The 11,170-nt window shown below is 36.5% G+C and overlaps 2 protein-coding genes across 4 annotated transcripts in view; one reads left to right on the top strand and one right to left on the bottom strand.

Annotated features, from left to right (window-relative positions):
• The window catches only part of camk1db (calcium/calmodulin-dependent protein kinase 1Db), a 15,662-nt gene extending 8,724 nt beyond the window's left edge, over positions 1-6,938 (top strand). For 2 of the 3 annotated variants that reach the window (XM_043228886.1, XM_043228885.1), the window contains exons 3-12: positions 1-129; positions 646-720; positions 1,768-1,906; positions 2,059-2,188; positions 3,101-3,176; positions 3,265-3,377; positions 3,898-3,976; positions 4,741-4,828; positions 4,919-5,066; positions 5,656-6,938. The exon at positions 1-129 is cut by the window's left edge and continues 3 nt beyond it. In XM_043228886.1, the coding sequence (XP_043084821.1) occupies positions 1-129; positions 646-720; positions 1,768-1,906; positions 2,059-2,188; positions 3,101-3,176; positions 3,265-3,377; positions 3,898-3,976; positions 4,741-4,828; positions 4,919-5,066; positions 5,656-5,750 (1,072 nt within the window). In that variant the 3' untranslated portion in view covers positions 5,751-6,938. Of the gene's footprint in view, positions 130-645; positions 721-1,767; positions 1,907-2,058; positions 2,189-3,100; positions 3,177-3,264; positions 3,378-3,897; positions 3,977-4,740; positions 4,829-4,918; positions 5,067-5,626 lie in introns of all 3 variants that reach the window. The other variant, XM_043228887.1, reaches the window with a different exon arrangement.
• Positions 6,918-10,648, bottom strand: ucmab (upper zone of growth plate and cartilage matrix associated b). Its single transcript, XM_043228888.1, has 5 exons — positions 10,519-10,648; positions 10,323-10,379; positions 10,154-10,249; positions 8,805-8,903; positions 6,918-7,732 (listed from the first exon to the last, which is right to left on the bottom strand). The coding sequence occupies exons 1-5, from the start codon at positions 10,574-10,576 to the stop codon at positions 7,635-7,637; spliced, it is 408 nt and encodes a 135-aa protein (XP_043084823.1). The 5' UTR covers positions 10,577-10,648; the 3' UTR covers positions 6,918-7,634.
• Positions 10,649-11,170: the final 522 nt, after the last annotated feature.

Genomic DNA, 11,170 nt, shown 5'->3' with positions numbered 1-11,170 from the left:
GGCGTTTTTGGAGGTGGTCCTGGCCCAAGAGAAGGCCACAGGAGAGATGTACGCCGTGAAATGCATCCCCAAAAAAGCACTAAGAGGAAAAGAGAGCGGAATAGAAAACGAGATTGCAGTGCTGAGGAAGTAAGTATTCTAAAAGCTCGCGGAAAAGGCTTAAAATAACAAACCCGACACCCATTACATGCTTTACACAAGTTCCTCAGCTACAGACGGAAGCACTGAAGTTCAAAGGAAGCTGTTAGTGGGAGTTTGAGCGAGAGAGAGATGACTCAGCCTTTACGACACGCCCCTCACCGCCTCCTACCTTTACTGACTCCTACCTGTCCCTGTCAAAAGCATCGGAAGCATTTTAAAGGCCGCGCGAATGATTCATGTGGCCTCCGCCGCAGACCTCTCTATTCACCGCACGTTGAGGCCGAGCGCAGGTCTGCGGTTGTCATGGTAAAACGTTGGCGAGTAAAAACGCTGCGGCTCGCAGCTGGATCGGAGATACAGCGGTCAGAATGACGACTTACTTTCGGGAATAAATCATCTGCACGAATAAAATAGCTCGACATACCAGACCAGAACTTCAGCCATCCAACACAAAGCCTTCATAATCCACTGTAATTGATCAAACATTTCATCTGTTCTTTTCAGGATCAAGCATGAGAACATTGTGGCACTGGAAGACATTTACGAGAGCCCCACTCATTTGTATCTTATTATGCAACTGTGAGTAGAATCTGTTTGCTGTTTCATTTAACGCTCGAGTATTTGAAAGGGAGCCAAACAATGTGAAGCAGGTTTGCAGCACTTTAGAAGTAATCTGTTCTTGTTGTGGGAATGTCGAATTGCTTTGAATTGCAGTCCAGGATATTCTCCTTCCTGTCGTTTCATTTCACATTTCAGTTCGGCGTCCTGCGGGGCGTCCATCTCATGACTTGAAAGGGAGCCAGTTCTTGTCTTGATTCATGCACTTCAAGCCTGCTGCTGTTGTTCGAAATCATTTTATGAATCTGAACAATAGATTATTAACACAGTCACCATCTATAATCTATAGGTTGACATGAGAAACATTTGAGTTTTTATTTTATTTTATTTAGTATAATTTTATTCTGCTTGTTGAATTGAATCACCTGAATTGTTTTTATTTTTATTTATTTTGGGGGGGGTTTTTTGTTGTTGTTGTTGTGCTATTTACTTTTCTAAACGAGTTTGCTTATGTTTTTGCTTGACCAAATGCTATAGAATACCCTAGACATATTACTCGTATAGTTTCGAATTTGGAAAAATGCATCGCTTTGGTCCGATCAATCGGAAGAAGCCCCGCCTTCAAAACAAAATAGCCAATCGCTGATCTATGAAGTCAGCGCGTCACAGCGTCTGTCGTTAGAAGTTGCGGTTGCTATAGAAACAGCTGGCTCATCACGCCTGAGAAATAAGCTTTTTATAATGCTCTTTCAGCAAAAGAAACAATAATTATTGCGCGGTTGTTGTCAGATTTCATTGGTGATTTCAAATATGAAATTTAATCGTAAACTTAGCGAACAGTTTGGAAGAATTAGATGTTTCCCAATACAAAGAGATAGGAGCGGCACTTGTTTCAAAGATGGCTGCCGAGTGACATGACTTGTCTTAAAGAGACTTTGGCTTGACTATTACTTTTGCTATTACCCAGTAAACAATAACCTCTAACCAATAAATTCCTAGCAACTACATATTTTGGTTTATTTTATTGATAGTAATCAGCATTATTATATATATTTTTTTTGTTTTCAGCGTGTCAGGAGGGGAGTTGTTTGATCGTATCGTAGAGAGGGGTTTCTACACCGAGCAGGATGCCAGCGCTTTAATCAAGCAGGTTTTGGATGCGGTGAACTACCTGCATTCACTGGGGATAGTCCACCGAGACCTGAAGGTGATGATTTCCTTTGACTGATTTCCTTCACACCAAAACAAATCCACATACTTTCACTATACAGTATATAGGAACATGACGCATGAAAGGTGCTGTAGAATAACTCCCTGTGACTTTTTAACCTTCTCACCTTCTTTCTCATCTCTCAACAGCCGGAGAATCTGCTCTATTTTAACCCTCATGAAGAATCCAAGATCATGATAAGTGATTTCGGGCTGTCCAAGATGGAGGGCGCAGCCAATGACATTATGTCCACAGCCTGTGGGACGCCTGGATATGTGGGTAGGGCTGTCGATCCACTAAACATCAGCGTTATTCTGCACCCAATATTAAATAAAATGATTGTAATTGAATTGGTAAAAAACTGTTCATTGGTTAATGTAAGTTTACAGTACAATATTGTTAAATATATATATTTCAACCAAGTCAAGTCACCTTCATTTATATAGCGCTTTTAACAATACAGCGACAAAGAACCAATACTCCATCTGTGACAGAATGGAGAAAAAGAACATTGGGATAAAATAGTTTAATGCATTTACTATTTCTTAATCTGCATTTGATGGTTGTTCACTGAAATATGTTAATATTATGATACTTACATATACATGCATTTTTTTGGTAACACTTTACTGTAACATTAGTTGATGTATTAACTAAACAAACATTGAACAATGCATTTATTACACTATTTATTAATCTTTGTTGATGAAAATACAGTTCTTCGTTGTTTATTAATGTTAACAAATTCATCACATGATTTTAATAATGCATTAGGAAATGCTGAAATGAGCATTAACTAAGATTGATAAAGTATTATTAAAGTATTGTTCATTCTTAGTTCATGTTTACTAATGTTGTTGACTAATGTTAACTAATTAAACTTATTGTCTTACCCATTTTTTTAACCACACTGCTATTTTTACCAGAAATGTCACAGATTTTCTGTTTTTACAGTATACTTAAAGGAATCTTTTATGCAAATATAAAATGTTGATTTTAGTGGTTTTCAAAAAAAAAAAAAAAAAAAAAAAAAAAAAAAATAAATATATATATATATATATATATATATATATATCTTTTTTTTCATTCTCATTCTCATTCTCAACCAAAAAAAAATGGTTAAAGAAGAAAATTAATTTCAGAAACGGGATACATTATTACATGACAGAAACAAGTTTTTTATCACTTCAGCTCCAGAGGTATTAGCACAGAAACCTTACAGCAAAGCTGTGGACTGCTGGTCTATAGGAGTGATTGCTTACATTTTGTAAGTGTTTTTTTTTTTTCACACTTTATATTTTTACAGTCATTCTTTTGAAAAGAAGTTTCAATAATGACCACTTGTGTATCCTCAGGTTGTGTGGATACCCTCCGTTTTATGACGAGAATGACTCCAAACTGTTTGAGCAAATACTGAGAGCAGAATACGAGTTTGATTCCCCTTATTGGGACGATATTTCTGATTCAGGTGCGTATGGCATTGAAAATCACATTTGAAGATTGCTGGCGACCCCATTGGAGTCCCATTGACTTCCATAGTATTTTTGTTCAAACTACAGACGTCAATTAAACCATTTAGATTCGTTATGCCTTTAATGACCCTTTAAAACTAAATGACACCCTTCTTCGCCTCTTTTTGTCTCTTCTACCCACTTAAATGCCATCATTAAGAATGACTTGGCTTTCTCATGTTTACTTTTCACTGACAGTCACGACTTTTTTTTTTCCCATGAGCAACACTTTAATAAGGGTTTTTTCGAAAGTAACACTGTACTGTATTGCAGCCAGATTTAAATCAGCAGTTAAAAAGCATTATCTGGCACTTGGCCATTCGGCGTCGTTTGAAAATAACAACTCGACACCCACACCACAAGCTGTTCCCTGGTGTCTGGGGAAGTGTAGGAGGGTGTCATTTTTTCACAATTAGAACTGCGCCCTTTTGTAACCGATTCAGGTTTCTTTATTTTCACATTTGTGTTGTTTCGTAGCTAAAGACTTCATTAGTAACCTGATGCAGAAAGCTCCAGAAAAGAGGTTCACTTGTGATGAGGCTCTTCGGCATCCCTGGTGAGTGAGCAGAAATATTGTCACAGTGTGTTTTTACGGCCTTTCTCATTAAAAACCCTGGGGTTATATTAGTTGCTGCTGGTTTAAGGGTTTAGTTGCTGTCAATAACAGAGCATAAGGTAAATTAGGACATTGAAATGACTGGGAAATAATGTATTGTATTTATTATGTATATAAATAAAAATATAAAATAAATAAAGACACATGCGTATATAAACATATCATATTTTTCTTACATATATACCTTAAAAATATTTAGAAATAATACTAAATATAATAATATAAATGTATATTTTATATATATATATATATATATATATATACACACACACACACACACACACACATACATACGTATATATATATACTAAACATTAACTTTCATTTAAATTTTTGTTTCAGTTAAATGTATTTTATTTTAGCCAGCATTTCTTATTTTAACTTGATGTACTAAAATAATTGAACCTAACACTAAACCGCTAATTAATGAAAATATAGACATAGACACTTTTTTAAAAGTAATAAAAGTTCAACATGAACTAAATTGTTGAAATCAAATAAACAAAAAAAAGCAGAATGTAAAAAAAAACAAACATTATATACATGGAATTTATAATAGTATGTCAGTGATACTAAAATAACACTGGTGCAAAAGGGTTCAAGTTTTTACTTTACACTTTAAAGTTATCCTCAAGACTCTGCCTCCTTATGAATGTCAGACGATACTACTGGAAGTCCTCCTGCTGACTCTCCTCTGCTTGCAGGATAGCTGGTGACACTGCTCTCTGTAAGAACATCCACGAATCAGTCAGCCGACAGATGAAGAAAAACTTTGCCAAAGCGAAATGGCGAGTAAGTGACCACTTCCTTTCCTCCATCTCCTCTCACACACCGGACGGGATGAAAGGTGATTTCAAATTCTGTACGCTTCTCTCCTCACAGCAAGCATTCAACGCTACCGCAGTGATCAGACATATGAGGCGCCTTCAGCTCGGCAGCAGTATGGATTCCTCTCAGCACAGGAAGAATCCAACCTCCATGCCAGGGAAGAGCCAGTCGGTCGATGTTTCCTCAGTCCACCGCAGCGACTGTAAGCTTTTGCCTCGAAAGGTTACTCTACCCCAAAATGAAAATTTCGTCATTAATCGCTCACCACGTTGTTCCAAACCCGTAAAAGCTTTGTTCATCTTCCAACACAATTTAAGTTATTTTTGATGAAAACCGAGAGGCTTGTGACTGTCCCATTGACTCTCAAACAATTAGGAAATCAAGGTTCAGTATGAAAGATGTCGTCTATATGGTTCAACTCTAATATTATGAAGCTAAATAAAACAAAACTAACATCATTTATTTAAATATTCGGCACGTAACCTTACCGCAACACCGTTTTTTGCACCTTGACAGTCGTAATTGTCAAAGGGATAGTCACAAGCCTCTTGGTTTTCATCAAAAATATCTTAAATTGTGTTTCGAAGGCGAACAAAGCTTTGGAACGGCGTGGGGGTAAGGGATTGATGACGAAATATTTGTTTTGGGGAGGAATAACCCTTTTAACATTTCATGAAACTCACAAGCCTTATGTCGATCAAACCTGAGTTACTCATCAGCGATGGTGTGCTGTGTGTTGTATTATGTCGTATCGTCGAACAGCCCTTGAGGAGGGTGTTATCTTTGTCTAGGTTCATCCACGAAAGCGTCAAACTCTTCCTCGAGGACGCCCGAGCGGCACACGCGGCCATCCACGGTCACCACCATCATCACCGGCTCCAAATGACATCACTTCCTGTCAGACCGCTCACTTGACCGTTTGCACTTTGTGGAAAAGATGTGTTTTCTTCTTTTTAATGGTAACTTCCATCGTCCACAGTCGCCCAATCAAACCAGTTCTCCTTTTCTGGAAAGCCGAACGGCTCGCTACGATTCATAAACAGCGGCCTGCTTGAATTTAGGGGACTCTCGAATGGAGGCGACGAACCTTGAGATGAAGAACATCAGCTTGAGTCTTAATAGAAGGTGTAGATAAAACGATTTGCGTTCATCAAAGAGTTCACGTAACGTTTTGCTGCTTTATTTCAACCCGCTGCTGTTTTAAAGAACCAAACGATAAAGGCCAGATTTACCAATAGCCACGTTTATTGTCATCCAATACGTAGAAATTCGGTCTTGGGTGCGACTGGCATTTATTAATAAGAGAATGAAGGATGTCAATATTGTATAAAGAAACGGAGACGTTGATTTGAATGTTTTTATCAGCAATTTGTTTATATCAGTGAAAGAATCTGGAGTGATTTGTGTGTTAAAATGATGGTGAAAGCACTATTTTGTGTAGGTTTTGGATTAGTTTTGTAAGCTTTGCTTTTTTAAAATGACTTTTGGTCACACTTTACATTGCAGTGATTATGTTGCGTCGTAACACTTGGTGTAAATTTATTGCTATCGCCACTTAAATTACTATCAATAGTACGTTATTATTAAATAGACACTGTAATGTAAACTGTCATCATTCTTTGAATTGTGGCTAACGGGGAGATTGATAAACGCTCGACCAATAACGTGTTTGTTTTATCACAGATCTATATGAAAAGCGCCAGCTTCAGTGAAGGACATATGTATTTGCCGATCTTGTGTTTCAGTGAAGAAAACGAAAACGGCTGAAATTGAACACACCGTCCGCTGTGCGAAAGCAAACACGGCAGTTTTTTCAGTTGAACTGAAGCTGTTTTGATATGATGTGTCCGCTGATATACGACCGTGAGAGATTCAAACAGTTTCTGCTCTAAATCTTGCATGTCATCCTGGTCTTCATGCCGGCCCTCTGAATTTAGCAGCTGAGTGTCGGTTCTTTCGTTCAGGTCGCAGAAATGATGTAAGCAGTGTTTTCTCTTTAGTAGATTTGTTCTGTGGTGAGTGTTTTTGGTGAGTGTATGGTTTCAAATTTTCATTAAAGATGAAGATAACACCAGTTTTATTGTTGGCTTATTGTCATTCAAACTAAAAGAGCTACAAAGATTTACAATATGAAATGTTTGTATTAAATGTAACAATTTACCGGCAGGGTATGAACTGAATAAAAATGAGGTTACTTTGAAATTAAGTTAGTATTAATAATGATTTTAGTGCCGTCAAACAATTAATAGTGATTAATCGCATCCATATGTATGTGTATATATAAACACACATGCATTTATATAGTTCTAAAATATATATCTATTTTTTATTTATGATAAATTATATGACTGTTCATATATACGTGCAAATATTTTCTATATTTCTATATTTTCATTTTTCTTGATGCAATTAATTGTGATTAATCGTTTGACATCGCTAAAAGTTACAAACCTGTGCAATGGCTTGTGCCATTATAATGTGTGTAACGAAATAATGCATACAATTTAAACTAGAGATAAAAATAATAATTCGGGGAGTTATACAGTCAGGGTTATGGGTAAGCCTACATATGAATAAATGTACATCTTTTTAAAGATCTATGAAACATGGATTACATACGTTCTGCATGCATGAATACACATATATGGCTACATTCTTTTGCGCTATTGTGTGCATGTTCACTGCAGACATTGTGCCAAAACACCTTCACAGAATCTACTATGAAGTACTGTAAAGCTCTCTACCCGTTCTCCTGTAGTTATCCTGTGTTTTACACCGTGTGTCGGTTGTACTCATAAGATGGGTCAAGGCCGTCGTAGTGAAACTCTCTCCACTGCTCTGTTTTCTCTCTGGTGCGCTCGTCTTGCTCTGGAGATTTATAAAAATGCGGGAATTTTAGCTTTGTCTCTGTATTCAGATGATTACACGTAGGACTTTACAGTACCAGATAAAATATTTGAGTAATAGTGTAAATATCCGATGCTATGTACTGCACTAACATGGACATGTGCATGACTGGAAAGTATTGCTACTGTAGACTAAAGACATACATTTTGTTTTTTCACAAATTACAATATGTTCTATATATTTATATATCAGGTATTTTTTCTTGCATAGCAGTGGCATTTATTGTATTACACAGGCCTGGTGTTTTTGTTTGTCTTAGTAGGGCTTATGAAAAGTATAAGCAAGATATTAAAACGATGTTACAGTAAATAATAAGATTTTTTTGTTTTAATAATGAAATGATGAAATATGGCATTGGCCATGGAATGCTGCAATTAATAAATAAACAATAGAATGTAAGCATAAGTAAATAAAATAAGATTTATCGAATACATGAAATACCACCTCAAATTAAATATGCCTTAAAATTAAAAATGCACCTCAAAGGGAAATTATGCAGACAATATGAAACAAATCACACAATCGCAAAAATATTCAAATATTCATTGAAATGTTTTAGTTATTATGTGTATGCATGTGTGTGTGTGTGTGTGTGCCTAAACGAGTACACAAACTGGTATGAAATGTATTTATTCACATTTCAACTTTCTACTAAATATCTACTAAACTAAATGTAATTAATGATATAATTTATTTATTATTATTTTTTAATGTTTTATTAATATTATATATATATATATATATATATATATATATATATATATATATATATATATATATATATATATATATATATATATATATATATATATATATATGTGAACATTCTGAGATTTATTTATTTGTTTGTTTGTTTGTTTGATAAAAGTTGCCTAATTAGATTTGTTAAAGCTGTTTTGTAAAATCCTACAGGGTTCAGCTAAGGTCAGGTGTAATCCTGTTCTCCTGAGTGACTTTGTGTTGAATGATCTCAGAACACTACTAATGCTGCCTGATCCAATATGGCCGCCAGGTGTGTGTTTTGAGTTCTCACCGTCATGCTCCTCTTCAGCGTAACTCTCGAACTCATTCCTCTGTTCCTCGTGATACTCCCTCCTTCTCTCATCTGCGGCCAGTCTCTGTCTCTGTTCAGCTAATAAGACAACAAATTGCGAGAGAAAGTAGAGGAAGGAAATAAAAACACGCGACACGAAGCAAGGTATAAAAACGTTTCAGAAGAACTTTTAGTACAGTAAATAAACCAGTATTTAGTGTATCGTAGTTTTTAAATAAGTAAATGCACACTTCATAATATGAACTGTGAAATAAAATGATAAAAAAAAATTCGGTTTGATGGCGCTAAATAGTATTCATAAAGAAAGGCTGTTTGTTATTACATCACTGTTATTTTACATAATGGGATCACCTGATTTGGTGTGACAGCAGCAGCAAATTATAAAGCACCAAAGCTGCATACTAATTCATTCGATATCATTTTAAGTCCGAAAGGAGCTGTTTATGATTCCATTTGGGGTGTTCAAAAGAAAAGAAAATCCTCTTTTCCTGATCCTCACCAATTTGAAAACATGGTCATGAATTCTCCCAGGTGAGTCAAACATAATTTCTGGTGAGCCCCTAGCCATAAACTACACATGAACGGACTAACCGCAGTCCAGGTCAAAGCCCCTCCTCCAGCACTGGCAGGAGCTGAAGGCGGCTTTCTCCAGCCTGCCCTGTGGTTCCTGCTATGTCCTTACATTCCTCAGCTGGCTCAAAACGCAGCACCTGTGTGGCCAGAGCTAGCCACTACTAAAAGGGCTCTTTATTGCACTTTTACACTAGCGACTCTGACCAAAAAGCCACAAAAGTGATGTTATAAGACTTCAAACTGTAATATATATATATTCTGTTTTGTTGAAAAGTTTGCGGTCAGTAAGATTTTTGTAATGCTTTTAAAAGAAGTTTCTTTTGCTCACTAAGGCTGCGTTTATCTGATCAAACATGCAGTACAAGCAGTCATATTTTGAAAAGTGTGACCGTTGTTTTATTGAATGCGTTTAAAAATGCAATTTCAATTTCTGTGATCTGTAAGTTTCTTATCAGTTTTGTGGAAACTGATAAAACAGAAAATCGTTATAAAATCATAATCATTATAAAAATTATGAACAGAAGTTGAAACCAACATTTACTAGATTTTTTTGTTACGTCGTAAATGTATTTACTGTCACTTTTGTTCGGATAAATGCATCTTTGCTGAATAAAATAAGTTATGTCTTTCAAAATCTGCTGGTAAATATTTGAATGCTAGCGTTTCTATATCATTTTTATTTTAAATCCCCAGTTGTGCTCAGTTATTCTGCCAAAATCGAATCAGAGTGTTTACACGAGCTCAAATAACCTCACCGTTTATCTCATCTTGAGTTTTTACAGCCCTCTTGCCTCGTCGTTTGAAGAAGCTGGAGGCATCTGCCTCTGGCATGAAGACCTTCCTCAGTGCACCTTCGGTGAAGAACAACAATGAGGGGGGCACTCTTGAGAAAGACCTACAGCGAGATTGTGAATTTTTGGTCACCTTGAGGATTGGCTTCTTTCTTATCTGACACCGCGGCGCTGTCGGCTCCATGGAACACTGTAACAGAGGAAACACAGTTGAGGTAAGTCCAAAAGATTTGCCACACTTTCCAGGGACTGTTAGACCCGTGGATCCCCACAATGGTGAATCAACACCTCCCTTGGTCAGTACAGTAAACCACGGTCCGGTTACTCACAGGTGACGACGGACAGAACGACGAGACAGGTGAAAAGTAGAGGTCGAGTCCAGGACATTTTTAGATTTAGCTGAGCAAGAGCAAAGAAAAAGCGGCTGATGTTCTCAGGGACGTCCTGCCTGAGATTGGGTTTGTGGCGGTGAGAGCAGTGAATGGAATTTGACCAGGAGGGTGAAGGAGGGGTGGAGTCTTGGGAATGTGTTGCTCTTGGGGTGGGGGGTGGCACCGGAAAGGAAAGGTGGCAGGGATCGAGCTCTGTGGGATACCGCTTGAAACGATCAGGATTTTTTGATTCATGTTTTTTTTGGCCTAGTGACGTCTTACTGGCATTACTGCATTGGGAATTTATTCAGAACACTCTATTTTACAGGGTTGCATTTTTTTCAGTAATGTTCCATTTGTTAACATTAACTACATTAGAACTAACAATAAAAAATATTAATGCATTTAGCTCAGGTCATATTAATTGCAACATTTAATGAATTAATAAAATCCCAAGTTTTATTTCTTAATATTTATTATTGGACATCATCTAACACTGAACATCATCTAAAATGAAAAAACAATAACCCGTATCGTTCAATTTTTAGTTAATGCATAATATTAATTCGATTTTGTTTTTTTTTTAATTGCTAAAAAAAAAGATGATACA

Source organism: Puntigrus tetrazona, chromosome 25 (assembly GCF_018831695.1).
Source record: "Puntigrus tetrazona isolate hp1 chromosome 25, ASM1883169v1, whole genome shotgun sequence".
Classification (NCBI taxonomy): Eukaryota; Metazoa; Chordata; class Actinopteri; order Cypriniformes; family Cyprinidae; genus Puntigrus; species Puntigrus tetrazona.
Note: the sequence above shows the minus strand (reverse complement) of the source record. Positions and strands in the feature narration are given on the sequence as shown.